Here is a 27,010-nt window from a genome sequence, read left to right as displayed (position 1 = left end):
ACCCACCCACACACACACACAGGGCTGGTGACTTCTGATGGTTTACTCTAGGCTACAGTTCGCTCCAATATTTCCTGTTGAAGAAATCAAAACATATCTGTCTCATGATATGACTAATTTTCATCTAAAAGCAGCCATACTAAACGAAGCAGAAAAAGCACCACCCCATCGGAAGTCCTGACACCCATGCCAGCAGAAGAGCAGAAGGTGGATGCGGGCAATGAAGCTGCTATTGGGGCAGGGAGGGTTGAAGGTAGCTACCAGAAGGTAGCTACTCATGCACTCCACAGTACAGTAAATATATCTGTGGTGGAGAGGCTCTCCACTGCTAGAGACCAGCAGGGTATGTAAGAGCAAAATGGAGGGATACTTGTACCACTTCCTAACCCTCTTCATTGGAGGTAAGTGTTATGCCTGCCAGTCTAGATCCTAGCTTATCTTCTGCTCTTCCACATCTTGAGAATACTATTCTAAGATTACTCTCTTTAGTGATATTTCATTTTTTTAGTTGATTAGCTTCTTTAAGTCCCCATTTATAAGCCTGTGGCAGGTTCTTCTGGAGCAAGTGGTCTGTCCTAAGTATGGAAATATTTTTAGTTCAATCATATTTCTAAAGGCCAAACTTGATACTGTCACATCAGCTGCAATCCTGACAGTGCTGCTCTTTACATCTTAAAAAGCATTAAATACAAAGATACAGTCAGTATCATGCCTAGTTGAGCCTTCTTCTCAGTTTAGCGGTTGGACCTCCTTTTATTTTTTGCATCTCCTTTTATTTTTTAATGGGGATATTAAGTGCAATTAATTAACTTAAAATTAATTTAAAAAATCAAAGCTATTTTGAAAAAGGAAAAGGAGGCAGGGAAATATAGGAGGCAGGCAGACAGTCTTCAGAGATGACAGACACAGGGAGAGACATATGAAATGTCCATCTGCACTCATTTTTTTAATAATAATAAAAATGTGCAAGAAATTTGGTTCTCTTCAAGCTTAGTTTAATGTTCAGCATGTAAACAGATTTCCTGATTAATGCTGAGCCAAGAATAGTGTTCCAAGCTATCAGTGGCCAATATGAAATGCAGGAGCCAGAATTATTTTAAAAATTCAATTGTGATAATAAAAAGTTGCTGATAAATCCCTCACAGTGAAGAATAAAAATCAAAACAACGATTCCCATCTTAGCAGTGTTACAGAATTAAACCAAATCAACAAAAGGCTGCAAATGGCCTTAAAATGATGGGGATGTCCTTTCACGCCTGATAATTTCTCATGAACCTTTGAAAATGTATGAGGGCTTAGTTAAAACAAATTACATTAGGGAATTACATCACTAGTTTATGGAAATAGAAGCTACATAGATCTCTGTCACAAGATGACTGCCCAAAAGTTAACTTTTGCTTTAAAAAAAGTAGTGATGTGAAGCACTCTTTATATAAGTTGCTAAATGTGCGTTATAGCAAATGTTTTGGTTGTTCTAAATATTTTTCATGTTTTATGTATGTTGAGTATTGAAATAAAAAGGGAAGGGTTTCTGTCTCTTAAAAAGACCGTGTCCTAATTGTTAATCCTGTGATATGAGCCCTGTATGCGTGTGCTGCAGCTAACAGAGGGTTGCAAGCCTGACTTGTTATGTTTGTAAATTTCAGTTGCAGATGTAGGAATCATGCAGACTCCCATACAGTTGAAGGCAGTCTGGGATTGTGCAGTCCACACAGAAACTTGAGGACTAAAATTTTGCGTGTGACCTTATGTCTACTAGACTAGAATACTTTTGTCAGTTTTGAAACTTGCCCACTTGTACGCAGTCTCAAGTGCTCTTCAGTGACGGTTTGGCATGAGAGAAATCCAAAAGTATTTTACAATTGCAACTGCCCAGGAGGGAATTTGCAGCCATGACAAGTAATGTTCCATAGCACCAACTCAGTGTAAAAATGTGCCAACTTTTCCAGAAGGACAGGTGGCCTTTTACGGTTCCATGGCTGCAACTCCAGCTTGGACGCACCAAAACAAAACATGAAATGATATCTTGGATGACAGCCACCACAATATAAACTGCTCTAAAGTACTAACCAAGAAAGTGGAGGTCATAGGAAGTATGATCTGTGGCCTCTAATTTACAGAGCTGTAATAGTAAGAACAAATTGAATGAAATATCTGAAGGGTACCCAAGCCTCTGGAGGTAAAAATAAATGGCTGGTTCAATTTCCATAGCAGAATTTACACAAAATTAGATCTACAACACAGTCCACCTGCAGAGTGATCAACAATGTCCCCAAAGTTCATCCAATCAGCAAAAAGCTCCAATCCAATCAGCAAAGTCCAATCCAACTAGCAAAAAGCACCTGGGACAACAACAATTGTACATGTTTTTTTTTTGTTTTTTTTTTTTTTTTTTGTCCCAGTCAAGGGTTTAGAAGATTGGGGTGGCGGAAAACCTAAACAAAAAGTGATTCAGTGATGTACGTTTAAGTGTGCAGAAAGAGTTTTATTGTTGAAAGAGTGGGGAAGAGCTTAGGACAAAACAAAACAAAAATCACAAGAAATATATTGACTAACACCATTTGGGTGCTGTTTCTTTTTTTGTCTCAGCCAATGCTAACTTACTGGGATAAAGAGGAAAAAACAACCCATGGCTTTTTCAAAGAAATACTGATTCAAGGAAGCAGACTTTGTGTGCCCTTCTTCTAACACAACATGACTATGGCTTTGGGGTGGGGGGCATTTTACTACCTACCACAAGAGATACTGGGATTTAGCTTGGGGTAGAATCTCTCCCGAAGACAGGAGTGCCTGGAGTGCTCTGGTCCATGGGGTCACGAAGAGTCGGACACGACTAAACAACTAAACAACAACAAGAATCTCTCCCACCCAACTGTTTCTTGTATGTTTTCTAGAGTTCTAGAAGCTGCAGATCTCATGCTGAAGAAAATAGGGTGGGAAATCCAAGGGCATGAGCCACCATTTTTATTTCCTGAAATCATCCACCCACAAGCATCCAGTAGACAACTTTGCCTCAGGAAGGAGCCTGAGAACAAAGCCTGTAACAGAAGAACAGTGCTGTGTAGAACAGGACTGAAGATGTCATTTTATTTTTTTATTTTTCAAAATCTATCTATCCAATATGATCTTTTAAATATTAAACGAGATATTAAATGAGATATTAAGGGGGGGAAATGAATACATATATCATTTCACTTCACTGTTGCACTATTTTATTATCTTATCAGATCCTAAGGTTCCACAAAATAGCAAGGCTGATGTGGAAAGATCAGAAAATGATTAAAAAACAACCCAGTACAAGGACTGCTCTCCTACACAAGCCCCGTTGAAGTGAATGGGCATGAGTTATCCATTCATTTCAATGGGGCTTATATGCAAGAACATCCTGGGGAAATTTCACTCTCTGCCGATGAAAAAAAGGAATTTAAATCTGCCTGCAAAGCCATATTTTTATGTTTATTTCAGCCATTTCATCCCCTCCCTTAAAGGCAGTTCTCTCTAGTTCTTCATTGCAAACAATTTGGAAGCAGGTTACAAGTTGAAATACAATACACCTGCGTAAAACATTGATACAAAAGGGGGGGGGAATGCAATAAAAAGAGCAACGACAGACCTGACATTTATCTAATTAACAGCATTTTAAAACATTAGAATCTAGTTATACTTTTATGCTTTTTCTCAGAATTAGATACACACAGGTCCAAACTGCCTTATATTTATGCCCAATGGCTGCCCTATATTGTTCTCTTGCTTTTATGCTGAAGATGAAGCTTCTCAGCATTGCAAAACACCTAATTTAGAGTCATCAAGAGTTCTCCCCTGTGAAAATAATTAGGTCTCTGAATTAGTTTTGGTCCTTCACATAGCTTCATTGACTTTATCTGCTTCATTTGCAGAATTAGACGCAATGTGCAAAAATGTTTCTTTGTAATAGAAGCCATTCTTTGTCTATCATTCTCTCATCAAAGGACATATAATGAATAATAACAACAAATAATTTGTAAAAAGAAAGAGAGGGGGAGTTAATTTACAAAGAGAACAAAACAAATTTAATTTGGCTTCTGGGGTAGTTCTGCCTGAATAAGGTCTGCCTTTCTCACACTGTGTGCGCCAGAAATCTCAGTATCTCTCAGCCTCCCATTCAACTTGATTCAAGCATTTAAAATGTGGGCCATGGGAACACAGGAAGCCTTATCTTGGGTCAGATCATTGACCCCTCTAGCTCAGTATTCCCTAGGCTGACTGGCAGAAGCTCTCGGGGGTTTCAGACAGGGGTTTCTCCAAGCCTGTTTGGGAATTCCAGGGTCAAATTATGGCACCCACAGCACAGTAAGCAGATTCTCTACCACTGAATGACACACCTGCTCCTGCAATTCCATTTACATGGCACTGGGTTTACACATATCAATCAGCAACTCTCTCCTGCCCAATCTACTTTCAATTCTGTGTTGAGATCCCTCATTGCTGGGGTTTGGGTTAGATGACCCTCGGGGTCCATTCCAACTCTACAGTTCTATAGTTCTGTACAGTTGTGTACCATTCTGATTCAAGATGGCGGACTGAACGTTTCAAAACTGCACCGGTTTAAACCACTTCTTTCATACCTGAACTGATTTGTGTGTGTAAGTGGTTTCTAAGCAATGTTGGGCACTTTCCCCTAGTGAGATCACAAATGAATAAAGAAGGGTACCTAGAATAATAGTCAAGTATTTAAAGCTGACCCTGGCAGAAGGAAAGGAGAGGAGGAACAGGTGAAGGCAGGAACTGATGTATGTTGCAACAAAGCATTTATATGCATTGCCTCTAATGGGAGGAGGGAAATTTTGGGGGCCAGACCAGGTATATGCAAACTCTGGCCCTCTAGATGTTTGGGACTACAATTCCCATCATCCCTAGCTAACAGGACCAGTGGTCGGGGATGATGGGAATTGTAGTCCCAAACATCCAGAGGCCCAGACTTTGCCTATGCCTGGGCCAGATGATTCATAATCTGATTGGGAAAAATGATCATATGACTGGCCATCAGCAGAAAAAAGAAAACTGCTTTATCTTTCTTGTTCTCATTTCTTATATCTGGTGAAAAATAGTAGTTATAACCCAAACATTTCAGTAGAGTTTATGGACTGGAGAAGTTATGCAAAAACTGTGTGTGCACAGTCTACATAGAAGCTGTCCTTCTGAAACCACCTTGAATGAAATAAGATGAAACAAAAGCTGTGGCAGTTTCTCTCACTGGGACTTCCACAAGCATCCCCCTGTGGATTATGTCCATATTAAATCTGGTTCCATACTGTGATATCATTTGGGGGAGGGGGATGTTTTTAATTCTAGTATATTAAAATATTGCAGTCCCAGATTCTAGAGCGAGAGAAATCTTCTATTTCAGTCTTGATGTCACAACACCGGTACAGATATTTATAGTATACATTTTTTTTTTCATGCAGCAACAGGTCCAAACTGCTTCAGGCACAGTGAGCTAGTCTATTGTATGGCCCTGGTTGCAGTGCACACAGCTTTATGTGAAGTGAAGCCCAGAACAAACAGGCAGCCATCTTAAGCTCCTTTTATTGAACTAGGAATCACAAACGGAAACAAGCAGCAAAGATTTAAAGGCTCTGTACTTTACAATGCTGATTGCAGATACAGTTATCAGCAATGACATAAATAACTCATGACTGCATGTAACATTACCTAATTAACATTATATTAGCTATGAATGAAGCTCTGTACCTATATTTACGCTTTAATCCTATGCACACCTATTTGGAAGTAAGTCCCATTGAGCACAGCAGGCCTTACTTCTGAGTAAGCATGCAAAGGAGTACACTGCTAATCATTTGTAAGGCAACTTGAGTGTCAGGCAGCAATTGTGTGTTTCTGTATGTAGTGTACATCAACCTTTCAACAACTGTACTTCACATTTTGTTTGCATTTGAAATTTCAACAGTTCCTGAAGTAAAATGTCAACATCACATTAAAATTCTGACCCAGGATTATAAGTTTATGAATAAACCGGATAACATGAACTGGGTAAAGTAGTTTAAATGTTTATAGGCACTTGTGGGCATGTGTGTGCAGGTATAATACTGCCCTCCAGTGGCACACTGAAAGTTGCTTGGCTTGTGTGTGAGAACAGAACATAGTAATATATATTTAATGGTGGTCAGGATGTGTAACTATGACCTTTGACACCACAAGAGTCTCATGTGCTGCTCAATTCTTCTTTTGCAAGTTAACTTCATTTTACTCATTCTTTTATCTCCATCTCCCTCACACACATACACACTTTCCTACTAACTATTATAGATGGAATAATTTCTCCTTTGACTCCATTGTTGTTTTTCCAACTCCTTTTGTCTTGCATCACATTCCTCCTGCATTGCAATTATAACCAGTGGACTTTGTAATACTAATTCTGTAATTGAAGTATGTGCGGTTTAATGCAGTTTTCAGTTCTTTCCATTTACTGAAATCTTCTCCTCTCTATGTAAATTGGTTTTGAATGTGCATTGATAAAAAAAAAACCCTGCAGAAAACAATCCTAAAATGATCAAATGTATGTCTGCATGTAGGTAAGACTATTTGGGCCTCAGTTATACTATGAACAAATGCAGACTTGTGGGGTGGTTATTTTTTAAAAAACAACAACCCCCACACAGAAATAGAGGGACTCTAGTGTATAGAGAGCCAGTGTGGTGTAGTGGTTAAGAGTGGTAAACTTGTAATCTGGTGAACCGGGTTCGAGTCTTCGCTCCTCCACATGCAGCTGCTGGGTGACCTTGGCTAGTCACACTTCTCTGAAGTCTCTCAGCCTCACTTACCTCACAGACTGTTTGTTGTGGGGGAGGAAGGGAAAGGAGAATGTTAGCTGCTTTGAGACTCCTTTGGGTAGTGAAAAAGCAGGATATCAAATCCAAACTCTTCTATATGTACATCAAATTTGCCTTTTGGGGGGCACTGTTTTATCAATGCACATGAATATACATGCACACTAATAAGCATTGCACAAAAAGATTTGTAAAGCATTTATCTGTGAAATCCAGATTGCTATGATTGAATCCTCTCTCCTCCCACACTGGTAAAGAAAGAAAGGCATGGGGAGACACAAATGAACTGAAGGAGCAGAAAGCTATGAAGAAACTACGGATTTGTTCAGTATAGTGCTAAGGAGAAAGTTCTATCAGCACAAAGATTCCTCTTTGTGCAATGAAATGTTCTCTCCCCTTAACCCCTGAAGCACACTTAAATATTTTCTGAACTTTCCCTCCAGTCCTTATGGGGATGGCACAGGGTATGGGCAGAGGAGAGGGGGTAAACCCCTGCACACGATTTAGTTGAATATTGCCCCACGGCTGCCCAGTGCTCATGCTGAAATAAAAACCAGAGCAATTAAAATTTCAAACAAAATCATAGTGTTGGAAGGGACAGTATAATTTGTTTAGTCCAACCCCAAGCTCAACATAAGATCTGCAGTGAAGGATGCAAGCATAGCATCCCTGAAACATGGTCATCTAATTTTTGCTGAAATGCCTCCAGCAGAGGTGAACTCCCAAGGCAGCCTTTCCCATCATCAACTGCTCTAATCATTGCAATGTTTCTCCTAATGTTTGGCTAAAATATGTTTCCCTAAAACTTCCACCCATTGGATCTAAGGCTGAGGAGCACAGCAACAGTCATATGGCACAGACAGCAAGGCTGCTCCATCTTTTGCATTGCAGCCCTTCACATACTGGAAGGCCCCTATCATGTTGACTCTTAATCTTCTCGGGTCCAGGGCAAAAATCACCCAGTTCTTTCAAATATACCTCAGAGGACTTGATTCCTCTTGAACAAATTACTTGCACGTAGAGCAACCATGCTGAAAGGGGAGCACTCATGCAAGGTTCTAAATTGAACTGGGAGCCTCAATGCATAGAGAAAGCTCCCCATCACAGACCTTCTTCTCATCATGACTATGGCAAAGGGAGCAGCAAGAATTTGGGAGTAGGATGAAGGCCCCTTTCAACATGCTTGTCCTCCACACATAAGTAATGCTTGAAGGCAGCTTAGGTTTCCAGACCAGTTGTCCACCTATTTGTCAACTTCGACTCAGTTAGTTTTAGATAACCTTTTCATTTAGGCATGCCTACCTAGGCAAATCCTTTAGTTGCCTAGATTTGTTCTAGAGGTTTTACCCATTTTTATCTGTGTTTTAGCTTTGATGGTTTCGTGTGTGTGTGTGTGTGTGTGTGTGTGTATAATTTTGTGGATTTTAGCTGTGTTTTGTTGCTCTCCCTTTAGGGAGTTCCTTGATTAAGCAGCTTATAAATCTTCCAAATAAATATATGCACCATGATCTATGCAGACAGGGTGAATGATAGCCTAATTCACTCGATCTATGCACACACACAATGGTGAAGAATCCTGATATCATGCACAGAGCCAACTTGAGTAGAACGGACTGCCTGCTATAGCTGACCCCCACCATGTGGGGTGGGGAGCTGCAGGAATGGGAAGACACAGGTAGGGGGCTAAAGGGGTCATCCCTGTTTACACCCTCACATGATGGAAATCACATTGGGGAGGGTGAGAATATGAATAAATAGGGCTCATCACTTCCAGCAAACATCAGCTGTGAGCTCTAAGCTCAGCTGAGAGTTAGAGAAGTTCAGTGCTACTTCCAGTGCTCTCACACAAGTACAGATGCATCACAAGATAAAACAAACTAATAAATGAACCAATAAATAAATCCTCCCCACACACGAGCCCTTATTTTGACAGCAGAGTCTTTCTTAACTGAAATACTGACCTATTTTCATTAGTTCTCCTCCCCAGAGTTCCCTGTCACCTCAAATAATTCAAGGAGTCATTATTGCTGTCATATTATATAAGCTATAGAAACTACATCATCAAAGCACCCACCATTTCACAATTATTTCAGAGGAACAGATACAGTACTATTTGTTTATTTATTACCCGCTCTTCACCCTAAGCTCCCACTAGGGACAACTGGTCTGGTAGGCTGGAGCTGTGGACTCACACTGCTGACACAAACTTTGTTGCATCTTACCTGGACATGGCTTGGGTTCAAGGTGGCAGTGAGGTCAGGAACCACTGGTGCACTTTCACAGCTCCAACCTCGCCACCAGCCTGTCCCACCCCAGCCCTATCCAGGTAAGCCGCAGACATACAAGAAGGCAGCTCCCCCTCAACACACTGACAGCTACTGCTATTGGCTGAAAGTCAGCTGATTCAGCTCTGTGTGGGTGCGTGGCTCCTGAATCAGTAGCAAAGCCACTGTGGGCATGAACCACGATACTGGAAATCGGAGCAACTGGTGATATGAGAACTCAACACCAACTTCTCGTGGGGTGGGGAAGAAGTTTCAACCTTATATTATAAAATCCATGCAGTGCTATATTGTTCCACAGGAAATGCATAGCAATAAATAAAGAATAATTCCAGTAATGTGGCAGATTACAATCCTGTCCCTTCAGGAAGAATAGTAGAGAGGATGCTGGAGTCCCTGTTAAAAGCTGTATTACTCTTGTCTCCCTATAAAGGCTTATGATGACAATTTGCCAGTGTTACAATACTTTATGACCACAGTGAGTCTGGGAATGCGAGAGGGAAAATATCTATATAATAATTTGTGGAATGCAATAAGCAGCCAAGTGCTGGAGGCGAGTTGGGTCAGTAGTAAATCTGGGATTCTATGTACTGCCTTCCTTTCCAATTTATGTTGGGGGAGGGTATCTGCAAGGCAGTCAATCTTCTTTCCTGATGTTCATTACCAGCATGAGGAGAAAATTACAAAGATGTGTAGTTTGTCAAGCAAGATAAAAGCAAAGCAAAGATAAAGTATAAACTTGGGGAAATTCTGCTTGGCTGAGGTGCATGGGGGGGGGGGTGTCAATACACATGGCATCTTGAGTTTATGAAACAACATATCCAATTCTACAACTGGCATGTTTATACATAAAAGCACACCCATCACTAATTGAGTTCATTTCTGACATCTATAAGAATCACATCATAAAAGTGAGAATTTTGCCTTCATAGTAAAATCATCCCATTTGTGGAAAATGGGTGATATGACCCTTAGGAAAACCCATGTGAATGTCATAGTATGGGCTGTGATCTCTCTCTGTCTTCTGGGAATCACACTTTTCCTGCATTGTATACTTCCCACTCATGCCTGTCCTTCTACAGTGCAGATTCCGGGAAGCAGCATAAACAGACCTTCTGGTGTGACTCGCAAGCAAGCATGGGCATTAACATTTCAAGTTTCAGATGTCTATCATGCAATAAGTATTGCTATGAATGAAAATGGTTAATGTATTCTTCATGAAATTTGCAGTGTTTGTTTGCCAACATTTGGGGGGTGGGGGTGGGGCGGGGAGAAGAAGTTAAAATGCAGTCTCTTCCCTGCACGCACCACTTGTGCATAATGAAAGGAAACAGTACCTGTTGTAGGTCTTCTGCTGTTCGTTTGTCTTCTCCTGTGACATCCTTATAAGGCAAAATAAAGAGTTCTGCTGATGTGGGTAAACCTGGCAGGATTGCCACCAAGATATGCTTACTGGAAATGCCTGTTACCTAGTATGCAGAAAGAAAGGGTGATGATATACTGGGGTAGCATTACAGCCTTGAAATTAAGAGGACTAAAATCATTCAATCAGCTAAAATACCAATAGATAGATAGAGGGTGAGTGGAATCCAAGGTTGCACAAGCAGACTTTGGCTTGTGTAATGAGATTTTGCTTTCCCCTCCTCACTGCTTTGGCTCCCCCCAAGCTTCCTGCAATCTTCCAAGGCAGATTTTGAGGCACTGGGTTGCATGGGGGAGTTGTTCCACCCCCTTGATCATTTTGGTTGCCCTGTTCTGAACCTATTCCAAGCCCACAATATCATTTTTGGAGTGAGATGACTCCTTTTTGGAGTGCCAGTGACACGTGCTGTTTACAAAATAGAGAAATATTTTTCTGGAATACACAATATTCCATAGATTTTTATAATGGCATTATGATATTTGCATGTTTTTTATTTTCAGTTCCTTTCCAAATGGTCCCTAGCATGGAATTTGCTTCTTTTACAGCCACCACACACATCTCCACTGAGCTATCTACCACCATCCCAAGGTCTCATTCCTGGTCAGTTCCCAGCAAATCAGAACCCATGAACGTTTATGTGAAATTAAGATTTTTTTTGCCCCAACACACAACACTGTTCATCTATGCTTGAGCTTCTGTAATTCCCTCCCTCCAAATTTCACCCAAAAATCTGGTGGTTTGAAGTGGTTGGTCATTGCTGTTGTGGAACAAGTGGGATGGCCTATGATTCCATTTGTTTCCATTTCTATATTTTATAAACAACACTGTGCAGACACAGTTATATCTTACTGTTGCTTTTCTTTCTGTCATTCAATCACATTATTTCCCCCCCCCCATTTCTGGTTAGCCACTGCCATGATCATAAGTGCTTGTGCTCATTAAACTGTTTCTTTTTTATTATTAGTCAATGGAAAACACAGTTAAACTCCCTTACAACCCCTTAACATTCCCTGCTGAGAAATTCATACAGAGAAAAACAGATTGCTTATCCAAGAGAAGCTAGAGAAAGTGGGCTATTGTGAAGGGTTCCCCCCAAAATATGTATTCACAAACACGCTTGCTCTGTTGTCACAAACATTGTGTCAATCACATTGACTTCAGTAGAACTGCACCAGTTTCACAGGCTAGATAATTTCTTCCCCAAGAATATGGGTCCCAGTACTCCCTTGCCCTGTGTTCTGGAACACCTACTCTACAGAGAAAAGGTGGCAAAGAAATGTGCATTTCAGTTTTTGATTCCATATTGCTAAGTGAATGCAGCAGGGGTGATTAATGAAGTGCATTATCAAAGCTCAGGCACAGGGCAGCCCTCAGTGACCTGGAAAGCCTTGGTGTACTGTCTGAATGCTACCATGGTCATGGATAAAATGCTGCAATGAAGCAGTGCAAACTGAAGGTAAAATGAGATGAAGACTGCAAGCTGGATATCTAAACTGCTTCTCTCTCTAGCTACAAATGAAATAAGATAAATTTTCACATATTTCAGTATGTGGCAAAAGAGAAACATATTGTTACAGATGCAAGAACATGTCAGAGGTGGCTTCCTCTTGGAGCCATGAGGAACTCACTGGAGAGTTTCTGCAAGTGGTATTATAGAGGGGTTCCTGCAGGTGAGAGCTTCCAAAGTGAGTGCTGGACAGAGGGAAAGAAATGCATCACACAGAAGTGACAACTTACGTCCACCAGAGCATTCTTGATGACTCGACTGATGTCTCGTCTCCATTCAGGAATGTCTGGATTGTAGTCGTCCAGATTTGGAGAGAACGATAACCGTAGCGATTGAAATTGCTCTAGGGGAAGACGGGATGGAGAGAACGAAAAGGCTATTATGAGTGAAAACTCCTGGGACGTGGCTACTGAATTTTTAAAATGTGCTTGGCTTTCTAATCAATTAGATTGATGTGCATATTGGACAACACAGCTTGATTAACATTCTGATCCTATCACTCGGCTGTGCCAGCAAATAACTGTTTAGAATTAGATCTACCAATTGTTCAATCAGAACAACATTATTTATGATGATGCACTGGTGTAGCAGGAAGGATGGAAAGGGATGGGGGTGGGGAAACCTAGAATATTATTATTATTATTATTATTATTATTATTATTATTATTATTTTACACTGAGGGTATAGTGAAGCTTTCCCGCCCCCCATCTGTATATCTATCTATCTGTGCATTTGTCTACCCCTGTAACCATCTTCCTATCTGTGTTGCCATCTATTTTACAGGGAATTTAAATGGCACTTGAAAGGTTTTTGGAAAAGTTGCAAAAGTTCAGCAAACCACAATGTAGCCTAAAAAGAGAGAGGGAAATGCCAGGGCCATGGTAGGTGTAATGAATCAGTTGTTGGATGTCTTGTCTTTGTACAGTTTTACATTATTATGTTATAGCTGTGCTTTGCCCCATTATCAGAACGGTGCATGATGTTACTTAAATCCTGTAAACCCAAACAACATCCAGGGTCTCCTGAGCTGGTTCTGAAGTGATACTTCAGGTCTGCTTCTAATTAAATCAACTTTAACTTTGCTTTGACACAGAGTAAACTGTTAATGCAGGTAAGTCTGGAGCCTTAGTGGCAATCAGTTCATTAAGTGTTAATGGTCCATAAACCAGCTGACAGGCAGAGCCCTCATTTGCATTAATTGCTTTGATTCCCTCCTCCCTTTCTGTATCTCCCCAAAATGCCGACATCTTACATAGCAATTAGGGTGTTTGTCTTTTGAAAGGATACAAATGAAACACTCCAAAACATCCCTCAAAATAAGAAAGGCTGCATGGCAATTATTTTAAAGTGCTAAATAGCAGGGGAACCGAGACTGGGGATTTAGGAGAAGTGTTATACTGAGCTCAGCATTTGAAACACAAGAATTGGGTATTCTATGCAAGTTAGTTTTGCAGGAGCTCTGAGCATTACATTTACATTTTACAACTTGGATTTTTTTTCACCAAAACAACCTTGGGAACATCAAATGGGGAAAATGCAAATGGTAAGTGCATTTTGGCAGAAAGTATTTTTTAGTCTGCACATGAGGGAAAATATATGGAAATGTTTAGGCCCCACCCCTACCCCTAATACCTCAACAACATCTCTTATCCATGCTACTCTTTAGGCTTCTGCAATTTGGCAAAGGTGTTGAGTGCTGTTCCACTAAAGTGAGAGTCCAACTCTACTGTGTCAGTTCACATTCAGTTTTGAACACTGCATAGTATGTGTCTCTTTTCAACCAGATTTATGTCCAGTGTGTTGAGAGACAACTGCATTTTCTAAGTATGGTAAGTGTAGACATAGGACCACAGGAGCAATGAACGTTAGGGTGGCATTAGGCGTCAGCACTTGAACTGAGCATGTGCTGTCACTACGGATATAGAACAAGAGAGGTTTGGGAGATGTGTTTTGATGTGGGCGTGAGTGCAAAAACAAAATATGATTTTTATATGCAGTCCTGAACATCATGGATGTTCTTTAATTCAGGTCCTTGCTGCTATGCAGAACTCCACAAAATGTAAGAGCATCAAACATTCGGAGCTGCCTTTCTTGACAACTTGATCTTACAGATACATTCCCCCTTGAAAGGTGTTATCTTGCCTGTGTCCTTAGTTCTTTCTTCTCTGAGTAACATGTGTGTGTGTGTGTGTGTGTGTGACAAGACAACTGCTACAGTAGTCTGAGAAATGAATCAATAACAGTGAACAAGATAGGGCTCACCATACACTGCAATCATCTTGGTGTCTTGCAGAATGGCATTTCCTGCAGAAACCTGCACTGTGATAGTGTTCATCCCTTCGGTGGAGAATGTAAATGCAATGCTCCCTTCCAGGGTGATCAGTGGCTGCAAAGGTAAAAGAAGAAAGCAGGGAAGGTACTTAATGCTCTGGCTTGCCTTATTTTCAGTTGCACAGAGAGTCTGGCCAAAGACCCTTCTCCTAAACCTGCTACTGAAAATAGACTTGGATTAAGGATGCCCAGTATTGCTGGCCTGAAGAAGGGAACCATGGAGATATTGAACAACATAATAAATAAATAGCCACACCCACCCACCCACCCAAACACCAAGATTCCTAGAAGCTCCAATTTGAGGAAGGATAAGTGGAACATCGATTGGCAGTCTTATCCATTTGAACACCCTCTACACAATCCAGACCACAGGGTACAGCAAGAAGAAAACAGATGAGCTGGAAATATGACTCTGTAGATTAACTCAGGTGACTCAAGACACTCAGCATATAGGTGGGCAAACACCTCCCAAAATAACCAGCCAATTCTCATATTTCAAAATATGAGAAGAAAACTCTTCCATTGAACCATTTTAGATATCAGTAGTTATGACGGGGACAGATTTTGGTATTGTTGCTGATCTTGAGAAAAATAACCCTTAACACTGCAGCCCCTAACACATGCATGAAGTTATTTTACATGAGGATCCTTTTATTACCTATCCTCACAGAAACATAGAGACAAAGATAATGTGCATTTCCATCTTATCAAAGGGCAGTACAGGTCAAGATTATCACTGGATGTGAATGGATATAAAAATAAGAGTTAATGAAGCCTCTGCGAAAGTGCTTAAGAACAATCAGTTCAGCTGGTGGCAAAAGTGCTGCAGATTTCTGGCTTTCAATCGGGGACAAATAATTCAAGGTTTATGCAATAAGGTCCTGGATACAAGCATGAGGAATGTATCCTCGCAGGTGGCATGAACAAAGGGAAAAATATAAGGGAATGTAAAAGTTGGAACAGAAAAGTGGGAGAAGACCTGAAGGAGCGTCTCCACCCCCATCGTTCTGCCCGGACACTGAGGTCCAGTGCCGAGGGCCTTCTGGCGGTTTCCTCACTGTGAGAAGCCAAGTTACAGGGAACCAGGCAAAGGGCCTTCTCACTGGTGGCGCCACCCTGTGGAATGCCCTCCCACCAGATGTCAAAGAGAAAAACAGCTACCAGACTTTTAGAAGACATCTGAAGGCAGCCCTGTTTAGGGAAGCTTTTAATGTGTGACGGACTATTGTATTTTAATATTATGTTGGAAGCTGCCCAGAGTGGCTGGGGAAACCCAACCAGATGGGCGGGGTATAAATAAATTATTATTATTATTATTATTATTATTATTATTATTATTATTATTATTATTACCATTATTACTTCAAGGAGAAAAAACAAACAAATAGCAAAAGCAAAAAAGACACAAATGGATTATCCTTTCATATGTCACTCTAAATCGTAATAGGAAACCTTTTGCAGCCTTAGGGCTGCATTCTGTAGTGGGGTTCCCAAGGGCCATACAGAAAGACCAGAAGGGCCGCGTTGGGCTCCCAAGCCTGAGCTTACCCATCTTTGCTCAAAGTAGTAACAATTCATCTTACATCTTAAATCATATTCTGTATGTGAATTCATTAGAATGGTGCGTTATGTTTGCCACCTACCAACTGAGAACTGCCATGGTTCTCTGCAACAATGTCCTTGCTACATCAACTACCCCACTTATACAACCGAAGTCCTTTGGCTCATGAGATACTGTATAGGCAACCAAGTATTAAAGCTTGACACAATACAAACTACTTTGCTTTTGAGATACTATTGTGCTAGCGGCAGCCACTAATAAAACGTGTAACTTAGTTGCATCAATGCAGGGGATTCTGTAGTAGCTACTGTCCTCTTAATACTTACTTACTTTCTCTTTCATCTTCGAAACCTACCACTCCTGGTTTCTGCACCATTTCCAACCCATGTGTAAGCACCGCTACCTGGCTGTTGCCACAGCAATAGTATCCAAAAGAAAGCAGCACAATGGCCACTCCATAGCACACCGAGATGTGACAGTTCCCAATCCTACTGGTAACAGCTTGTATCAGACACCTCATTTGAGCCTATATACCGGTATCTTGCCTTGCACCAGAGACAAAGCATCAGATACGCAGTAGCAAGCAAGGGAACTGGAACTAGCAGGCATTTTCATAGACTGGCCTAATTTCACAAAGGCCGCCGCAGGGAATTTTATGCAGTGCAAGTCTCCCTCTTGTCACCACGACTTATTTATTAGTATTTATTAAGTATATTTTGTAGCTCGCCCTTCATTGGGTGAACCCAGGGTAGGTTAAATAGTCTGACAAATAAGAGCAGGCAAAGGCAGCAGATTTAAAATTTACAGCCATTTATGTGGCAAGAGGTGTCGTATATAAAGGAAACTGAGATAAGGGAAACACACTGCATATCTGTGTTACACCTGAACTGACCCCCTGGATATATGAAAAATTATTCAGTCATGCTAGCAGTTGCCACCACCCTAAACAGCCGGGACTAAACTTTTGGGAGGTTAGTTGAATGTCGCTGCCCTACCACCCTGTCAACTACCTCCTGCTAGTGTGAGCTCTCCTAACTTCCTATTGAAATTCAAAGTAGCCTTAGATGAGTCTAGCAACACAATTTATCAGGCACCGATTAAAGATTTTTCTCCCCCCAGTGAACAAATGAGGGTGGGTAGTGGGTTATTTTGGCATACTGTTTTATGCTAACTACTGTCCGTAGGCAGGGAAATGTACTACATGTCATTTCACTTCTCTTGGAATGTGGTAATGAGGCATTCTTGCAGCTTAACAGCACAAATGAGAACTTCGTATAGGTTTAGCATTATGAAAAGAGTAGGAGTTGGGACTCTCGGCAAACATTCCTTTTTACTAGTGCTACAGAGCACAACACACTGTAAAATATGGTTTCAAACCCTGGAGCAGTGCAGAGACATCATCAGCTGAACTCAGAACTTTATCTCTGAAGTCTGGGTTTGTAACATGAGGGTTTTTTTATATTAAAAAAAAGCTTGCATTTTACATAAGGAAAGGAAAAAAGGCCCAAATCTTGGAATCTTTGATAATCTGTCACTCTGCAGTTTTCTCAGTTTGATCTCTTCAGCCGTGTCCAATGGGGGATTAGTGATTTGCATAAGATGCAAATTAGGCCTAAACAGAGACAGTTAAGCAAGTTAAAAAAAAGCTGATTTGCAACATAAAAGTGCTGAGAGTTGCTCTCTGTGATTTGCAGGGCCCTGTAAGCTGTTCCCTGAGAGAAATCACAAGCCCCGTGATAATGTTATTATGTCACAATTTAACAATTAATTTATCTCCATGAAATACAAACCTCAGTGTTATTTCCAAACCACCAAATATAAGTCAGTGTTCCAACTTGACTGGGCCACAGGACTGCCGTGGCATTAACTTCTTTGTTCTTTGTTGTCACAAAGGGTAATGATAAATGGACATGTTCCAAAGGACCTGGAAACAAGAGAGAATGGAGAAAAGTGTACATGAGTCTAGTTTTATACATTAACACTCTACGCTTGTCTTTGACCCCACCCTTGGTTTCAATAAGGGCTGCTTCCCACAAATTCTTATTTCAACACTGGTTGCAATCCTGTGTGAACTTATTTGGGAGGAAGCCCCAGTGGGACTTATTTATGAGGAAATAAATGTAAGACTCAGTTATAAGGCTTCCACAGCCTCCATATTCTTTATTCAGTGACTCTGGGAAGCCATGGTCAGTCACAGCTTCCTAGTGCATGTTCTTTTAGTATACATAGAAGATAATTATACACAACACAGTAGAGATAGCATTCACACTCTAACCCAGAAGTAACTTTCATGCAGGAACGTTGCTATATGTAGAACAACCCTGCTCAGTATAGCTATCCTTAAGGTGAGTTGAAGAATGCTGATAGAGTTTGACCTTGTCAGGCCATGCTATTTTTTTCCACCACGTTTACCAGATTACGGGTGCATATCAGGTTTGGTGGATGCTGTAGCACAGTCTATGATTAGGTTGGGAATGCTAAGGCAGCTTGCAGTGTTATGCTTTCTGATTGAGTATCAATCTCAAACACAAGTCCACACTCAAAGGAGTGCAGTTCTCCAGATTTTGTGAGTGTTCTTTTCTCAATAACACATTGCATGGGCAATTTATAGGATGAAAAGTGGTTATTAGGATGAAAAGGACATTGTTGGTGTCAGCAGCAAATAAAAACTTTCCTTTCTACACACAGATTGCTCTCACTATGACAGTCGAAAGAATATTGGCAAAACAAGTACTATTTTACAAGGGACCCCCAATTTCACCACAACCTGTTATAGCATCCTGGTAAGCAAGGCTTTAAAACCCCTCAGCATCAGACCATGCATGGGTGCTACCCAACTGAATATGAGAGCTGTTACTTTTGTTGCACTGTGACAAATACACCACCTTTTCACTCAAACCTAAGTGCTTCAGCAAGTAATAGTCTGCTTGTTTTAAAACATATACCTGCAAACAATCTAATGTACAACATGGACTCAAGCCTCCAAACTCCAAATGCAGCTTAGGCAAACTATCACCGTACATTTATCTGGTGTTCTGAATGATCAGAAACACAATATATGTGTACTGACACGATTGCTTATTGAATTGTTTGGATCTGGATAATTAAATTAAATTATTTGATTCTAATTATAAACCAGCTGTATCTGGGAGAAGTGGCACTATGACAATTCTGGATAAAGATTTCAGAACAGCAACTTTCAAATGGTAAAGATAATGAGCAAAATCTTTGCTACGCAGAAGCCAACCAAACAAATATAGATGGCCATATCCTCAGGAGACATTAAGTGGTAATTGGCTGAGTTAATACAGGGGTGTTGCTTTTTCTTGGGAATATATTGCATTAACGGGGGGGGGGGGGGGACCCTTACAGATGATAGGAAGAGTGTTGTAGGTCAACAGAAAATATATCTATTTCTAGCAAGGATCCGTTCCAAAGCACTTCATAACTTCTTCACAAATCTAGTCTCCTTTTTTTTATGCAAAGAGAATTTGCAAAATATCAGGAAAAGAATAGATTTATACTTGGTCCTACTGCCCTCTGTCTCTCATTTGGAACAATTTATTTTGAAAATAAAGAGAAGGAGGAAAGGAAAGAAAATAAATGCAACAATACCCTGAGAAAACAAGCTTTCCCACCAAGTATAACAAGGTAAGATTCTTCTCCCCACATAGGTTATATTTTGAGTGGTGGAATGGTATCATAGCTGTTGTTTTCCTGCAAGCATTCTCAAGGCTGAGGTTTATTATCACATCCCTTTATTTCTCTTACAAAATATCCATACACAATATGGACGAAGGTGTAGCACGCTACAGCACAATTAAGAGAAAGGCTGTAGCTCAGTGGTGGAGCATTTATTTCCTTCTAAGATTCCTTACACACCTTTCACCATAAGGTCACAGGGCAGGTTATAATAATAAAAAAATACAAATAAAAAAATCAAATTAAAACAAGCAAACATGCAGAACCAATCCAAATGAGATAGAACATTTTGGATGCAGAAAATCCCAGGTTCAAACCCTGGCATCTCTAGGTAGGACTGGGAATACCCCAGCCTGAAACCCAGGAAAGTCACCAGCAGTCAGTGTAGAGACAATGCTGAGCTATATGGGCTGATGGTGGGACTGAGTATTAGGTAGCTTCCTACACTCCCAATGAAATTTGATTTCTTTCCATTATTATTATTCAATCTACATCTTACTGAGGAACCCAGTGTGGAATTTTTTTTATACCTCTTGACTTTTGTTCATGTCAGGACTTATTTAGACATGGCGCTGGGATCCCACCAAAACTACACCTTTGCATAGCTTCAAGAGAAAATGTCTCTGTTGGTACCGGTGGGAATTATGGACAGCTGCTGCTTTATCCTATCTTTGGAAATGCAACTACTTGTAGGTGTTCACACAAAACAATGAGGAGGAAATGACCACAAGCTACCCATGACTAGGGATGCAAGGATCTGTCAATTTAGGTTCTCTCTTAGTTACTCATTTTTCCAGACTTAAATCAGTTCTCCACATTTCTTAAGCAATTTCATGGAAATTCTTCAACCTTTCAGAGTGAATTTCTCCTGATACCTTTTGCATGAAGTTTTGATTAAAGCACACATTTTTGCAAGCAATTGCTTCTAATATAATGCATATTAGCATGTTATTTTCATGAATGTATTCATTTTACACATATTTACTCCTAATAGATGTATTTTTGTAAGCAATGCTTGGCTGCATTACTGCATTGCAACATTTAGACAACTGCAAATTTTAAAGGATGTTTGTGTTTTTGTTCACATTTTTTAAAAAAATACAAATTTGATAGATTTGGCTTCAGATGCAAACTGAAATGAATTTCTCCCCCATCTCTACCCATTACCACTCTCTTTTAACTATCTAGGTTCTGCTTACTAGCATTATACATGAAAATTCATGGTGGTAGAGTTGGGGGATGGGCACCAGTTCTGTGTTCTGAACTTTTAGGAGCTGAACAAAACGAAGCAGAAACAATATATTGGTGTCACTTCCTATCTTCATTAGAAACCTTTTTATTAAAGCTCTAATGTGCAAAATGGCCATTTTTTGGGGAGTGGGATTCCACATCTGTTAATAATGTTGGATATTCAGTGTTGTATTTCCAACTAAGTCATACTCACCCATCAAAATCAATGGACTTTAGTTCATCATGTCCATTGATTTCAATATGTCTACTCTGAGTGTTACTTACCGGTAATTGTATTGAGGTCTCCTCACCTAACTGGTGTAATCAGCTCTAAACTATTATACAAGCCTGCTTAATGTTTGATTATATTATTTACATTCTATATGCATGGAATGTTTCTTGGAAGTGGTAGTACATGTAGATTGTTTGTTACATGCATTTTCACTTAAGAAGAGGGGTGGGGACGCTCCACATGTGAGGCCAAGTTTCCTGCAATAAGTGCACATAATGGAAAATGGATATCTGAACTGGAAATTTGAAAAGTTGTTCACCAGATGTAATATGTGTTATGCCAGCTAGATCCAATATTGGCCTAACCAGGAGACCTCTTTCATTACATGCAGTCAGAGCAATCAGTGTTTGTGCAATGGAATCAAATATTTATTAAGCTATTATTAATTAATTATCCAAACTTGGCCTTGAGTACTCTGGTTAACATCCAGTATTTTAGTTTCATCCAATGTAATAGGCTGAACAAACTCAGCCATTTAGTTCTAATTGAAGCAGGCACATTCTGAATATTACAGAATCATAGAAAAATAGAGTTGGAAGGGACAACGAGGGTCATCTAGTCTAACCCTCAGCAATGTAGGAATCTCAACACATGGCCCCACCCAGCTTGAAACCCTACCAGACCATGCTTAGCTTTGCAAATGTGCTAGCAGTTTTATTGCTGCCCCGTTAGAACAGTTCACAAAAAGTGACTTATGAAGAGTCATGAGTAGAACATAGATTCTCCTTTGAGATCTGAACAGCTTCTAGTGTGTGTGTGTTTGTGCGTGTTTTAAATCACCAAAGCGGGTAATTATGATTAACTTCTGAAATCAGTGTGTTAGAAAACAAAAAAATGCAGCTTTGAAAATGCAGCTTTGGAACAGCAGGTGGTGTTGTACTCCTATCTAAACAATATTGATAGCAATAAAAATACACATTACTTTTTCTTGCAGAGTTGGACAACCTTTTATGATCTTGGGGTCAATTGTTATTTAAAACTTTTCAAGCCATCCTAAAAATATAGGGTTTGCCTCCACAAGGACCATTCATGTTCATGGAATTGGTATATCCTGTTTTCCTCACTCTGTGTATGAGGCATTAGTGTGCTTTTTTTCTTCTTCATACGGTGAGCAAACTAGGGACATGCTAGCTAGCCTTGTCATCCCCAGCATGTCACTGTCACTGGTCCTACAACCATCCAGGCTATGGAGGCAAACGTCTCTTTGGGTTCCAAGTCTTCTCGTGCATCTGTTGGTTCAAGTCCCAAGTGCAGCTCTTTTGGGCAGAGGGGAAACTGTAGCTCCATGGTAGAGCCTTGCATATAGAGGAATTGATATGCCTTGCATGTAGAAGATCCCACATCAGGTTGCAGGTGATAGGAGAGATCTCCACTTGAGATATCTGCCTTGAAATACTTACAAGGCAGAGGGCCTTCTCGGTGGTGGCTCCCTCCCTTCAGATGTCAAGGAAATAAACAACTATCTGACATCTGAAGGCAGCCCTGTTTAGGGAAGCTTCTAATGTTTGATGTTTTATTCTGTTTTTAATCTGTTGGGAGCTGCCTAGAGTGGCTGGGGAAACCCAGCCGGATGGACAGGGTATAAATAAATTAATAATAATAATAATAATAATAATACAAAGACCCAGTATAAGACAGCTTCCTATGTGCTCTAATGTCTATGGGCAATGGTTATAAATAGAAGGACCAATCCATTTTGGTTCTCTCTATTTCTCATTTTTCTATTCTTAAATTCATTTCTCCACATTTTGCAGGCAATTTGTATGGTTTAAAATAATGAGAAGAATCCTCATAAAATCCACCAGCTTTTTAGTGTGAATTTCTGCTCACAGATGGCAGAGACAGTTTCATATGCAATTTTGATTAACGGATACATTGTTGCAAGTAATTTTCACTAATATAATGCATATTTATGTTATTTTCACTAATGGCTTCACATTTATGCAGATTTTTCTGTAATATATGCATTTTTGTAAACATTGCTAGGCTCGAGAACTGCATCACAGAATTGTGATAAGTGCAAATTTTGAAGGATGACTATGTTTCAGTTCTCATAGTAGGAATTGGATAGATTTCAAATGCAAACTGAATCAAATTTCTTCTGCATTCTTGTTATGGTTTTACAGAAAGTCTCTCTACATTTACATTGTTCCCGGTTTGTTTGTTTATTTATTAGATTCTTCTGGACTAATTGGGTATTAGAATACCAGCTTGCAACTATTCATTTATTTTATTTGTAATAATCCTTTTCCCCCCATGATATATTTTTTAAAAATATATGTTTACCATTCTAACCATAGGCATAAAGTTTAAAACCAGAGAGACACTGCCCTTTCTTGACCTTTAAAACATATGCAACTGATCATGTGAATCAGCTTTCAGGAGCACTAGGGACAGACTAGCCCTCTCTGCCCTATAACTGAATACCTCCATTCTCCGTACCTGCTTGCCTTAGACTGCTGGGAGCCACAATTACTAAGTCTGCTTGCGAAAAATTTGATTCTAGAAACACTGAGGAAAATATGAAAAGGTATGCCGCTTGTGATCCTGCTGAGAGCCTCAGTAACTTTTTTGCATTCTACTCCAATGCTGTATTGTGTTCATCAAATTATGTGGTGGGGAAACCCATTCCCAGAGAGGAATGACCCAGACAACGACTTTTCCTTTGTAGCTTGTGGCCTGCATAGGCAAATAGCTGCTCCATCAAGTGGCCTCATTAGCTTGCAAACAAAGTAGTGCACAGTGAAGATGGGCCCCTGTGGAATCATCTTCTGTCAAATTGTAGCAGATTGCATGGCCCTGTGTTATCAGAGACCCCCAGAGCCTCTCTGGAGATATTACCAGCACTCAAGTGTGTTTGCAGTGACCTTTACAAACAAAGAAGGCCTGGCCTCTCCACCCCGCTGGCATTTTCATAAAGATGGGAAGAGATAAGTGGCTGAGAAGGCAATTTCATTTCTTTCATATTGATTTTGGTTGCTGATATTTAAATATTGATCTTAATTGTTTCTGTATCCTTATTTAGCTTTCATGGCATAATGCTGAGAACTGCTTTATATAAATAAATAAAACTCACATATAAATAAATAAATAAATAAATAAATAAATAAATAAATAAATATGTTTAAGTAAAGATTGGCCAACAGAACTTTGTAAATTTTGTTTCAAGGTTCAATGGGCTGCTTGCTCTTTATATAAAATCTTACCTTTTGCATTTAAAAAAGTTCTTTTTTCTGGGGGTACGCAGGGGTACACATATCCCTAAACATTTTGTGAATCTTTGTACTTTTGTCCATTTACTGTATTTATTTCCCCCGTTTTGAACTATAAAATGGTGGCTTTCCTGAGTCAAAATGAGAGTACCACAAACATTTTTTTAAGGAAGAAAGGAAAAAGGCACTGCATATATCAGCTTAGGTATTTTCAATAGCTTCAGACTAAAGCTTAGTATTGCGTTATAGTTCTTTCATGGGCCAGTATAAACAAAGGCCTGTTTGCACACTCTGTAAATCCCATCCACTGAGAGCAAACTGATTATGTGAACAGGGCAGGGGCAGCAACTCCCAAAAATCAGGGCCCAGCGTGGAGCTGAGCATGCTGTGGCTTCTGTGGCTCCTCCTCCTCCTGTAATGGAGGGGAAGGGGGGGAGAAGCCCCCAGCCAGTGGCAGTGGCAGGAGGAGGAGGGCGATGAGGAGCCATTGGCCACTGAAGCCATGTTGCCACCATGTTCCTGGCTCCTCCAACATCCTGATGTAAATTGGGGGTGGCACTTGCACAACTTCCCGTTGTCGCCCCCCCAATCTCCCTCACAAGTTGGCACCTCCACAGCAAGGCTTCCCTGTGCACACTAGTATACAGCACACAGGAACTTTGTTGCCTAGGACAATGCCCACTTATCAAAAGTCTTGTTGTACCTTTCAGCCTGCTAAGCCAGTTCCTTCTTTTACCTTTCCCATTCCTTTTTCCTTTCCTTTCTTCTACACACTGATAATAAAGAAGTACCACTGAACTGGTTGGGACTTGGTTTCAAGTAGACCAGGGGTTGCCCACCTTTTTGGGCTAGTGGGCACCTTTTGAATTTTGAGAGAGTGCTAGGGGGTTAGCCATCACAAAATGGCTGCCATGGCAAAACACAAAATGGCTGTCATGGGGAGAGTAACTGAAAACAAAATGGAAGAGATAACCACCCCTGACAACCATGTTCTTATCGTGGAAAGTCAGCTATGTCCTGTAGGTCCTGATTATGGACAGCACTCACACTGGTGCCTCTCATTTTGCCTCTTTCCAGTGTCTAGAACATTGCTCTCTTTGGCCCCAATCTAACCTCATTATTTCATCTTCCTTCCATGCTTCCACTATTGTTCCTTCAAACTCTATTTCCTCTCAGCCCCTAACTTTACTATTCCCTTCCACCCTTCAACCAGTCAGCTTCTCCACACACACACCCCACCAGACCCTACCTTTGCTCTTTCTCCCTCCCCTACTCTCTATGTGGGTCTGTCTGCATGTGTCAAGTGTTCCTCAGTGTTAAGTGTGATCTGCCTACTGTGATCTTAACTTTGGCTCCACCTGATGTTACGTACTCTTTCCTTCACCCACCAGTCCCAGAGGACAGCAACCCCCACTGTTTTGTGCTAGGCCTGAAGCAGGATATAAATACATTAATAAACAAATCTTTCCAATTTTTCATGAGGAATCAAAATTGAGAAAGCACAGCACAAAGTGGTTGCCATCTCTCCTCCTGCTATACTAAAGAATCATACTAGGTCTGGGGCACTGTGGAAGAGGCAAAATGGCGGTCATGCTGCCAACACAGTTGCTACTGCCAGTTCTTGCAGCAGCAACAAAAAACAAATGGCAATCTGAGGGAAGTTGTGCTACTGACAACTGTGAGCCCCAGCCTGGATAAAAAGGTGGAGAATTTTCATCCTCCCTGGAGAAATTCAGTGAAATTGTGTCTCCGGTTACTTTACTCATAGATAGGATGGGGAATTTTGAGAGGCCATTTCCTCACAACATTAAGATGTCCTGCTGATTTTTTTTGGGTATCTATTTCTCTTTCACTTTCATCTTCCCAAAGAATAAATGTTAATATAAAAGTGAACTACTCCTTCTCTTAGCAGGTTTCATAGTACAAACGTATATGAAAGAAAGAAAGAAAGAAAGAAAGAAAGAAAGAAAGAAAGAATCTTTAAAATATTTCATATACCAATGTAATAACATACAATTTACATGCAAGTACATGACAGCACTGTCTGCCCCCAGGCTGTTTTCCACCTGCGCTGTTACTCGAAAAATCCCCACATTCTGGTAGACGTGCTTGATCCCATCTTCTGTGGAGCTTAGATTGGCGTACGACACAGCACTACCGTCTCCAAAATCCACACGGATTATTGATCTTTGAATGTCACCCTAAATTAGAGAGGTAGAGAGGATAATTAGTATAAAATAGATATGGAATCCAGGGCAATTTGAATATTTGCCATCTTGAAAGGTATTCAGGTGTACAAGTAAGAATCTACATTTATAGGGATCAGTCAAAATCTTACGTCTGGTTCAGCAAAAATTAGTTGGGGGGAATTTTGACAAAACCACTGAGGCAAAACTAAACAAAAAGAATGAAATTGTCTTGGGGTAGGCAAAGTTATTCTGGGGAGGGGGCTTCTTGCCTTTTTTCTGTTTAAGAGCCCCTGCCAAAATCAGTGAATTAGAACACAAAAGTAGAAACTGCCAGTCCTGACACAATTGTTCTCTGCTCCCCAAACCATTTCAGGGGTTCACAACATGAGTTGAATTATGACTCCCAAAATTGCTGCTCCCAATTTTCTGCCTGCAAATGGGATAGTAAATTGG

The 27,010-nt window shown here is 40.4% G+C and overlaps 1 protein-coding gene across 8 annotated transcripts in view; it reads right to left on the bottom strand.

Annotated features, from left to right (window-relative positions):
- The window catches only part of SORCS1 (sortilin related VPS10 domain containing receptor 1), a 437,156-nt gene that overhangs the window by 77,742 nt on the left and 332,404 nt on the right, over window positions 1–27,010 (bottom strand). For all 8 annotated transcript variants that reach the window (XM_079976044.1, XM_079976045.1, XM_079976043.1 and 5 more), the window contains exons 19-23: window positions 26,383–26,569; window positions 17,723–17,856; window positions 14,303–14,426; window positions 12,270–12,382; window positions 10,447–10,578 (exon numbers count right to left, since the gene is read on the bottom strand). In XM_079976044.1, the coding sequence (XP_079832170.1) occupies window positions 10,447–10,578; window positions 12,270–12,382; window positions 14,303–14,426; window positions 17,723–17,856; window positions 26,383–26,569 (690 nt within the window). The remainder of the gene's footprint in view (window positions 1–10,446; window positions 10,579–12,269; window positions 12,383–14,302; window positions 14,427–17,722; window positions 17,857–26,382; window positions 26,570–27,010) is intronic.

The sequence above is a fragment of the Podarcis cretensis genome, assembly GCF_951804945.1.
Source record: "Podarcis cretensis genome assembly, chromosome: 5".
Classification (NCBI taxonomy): domain Eukaryota; kingdom Metazoa; phylum Chordata; class Lepidosauria; order Squamata; family Lacertidae; genus Podarcis; species Podarcis cretensis.
The sequence above is the reverse complement of the archived record's forward strand: the minus strand, read 5'-3'. Positions and strand labels throughout refer to the sequence as shown.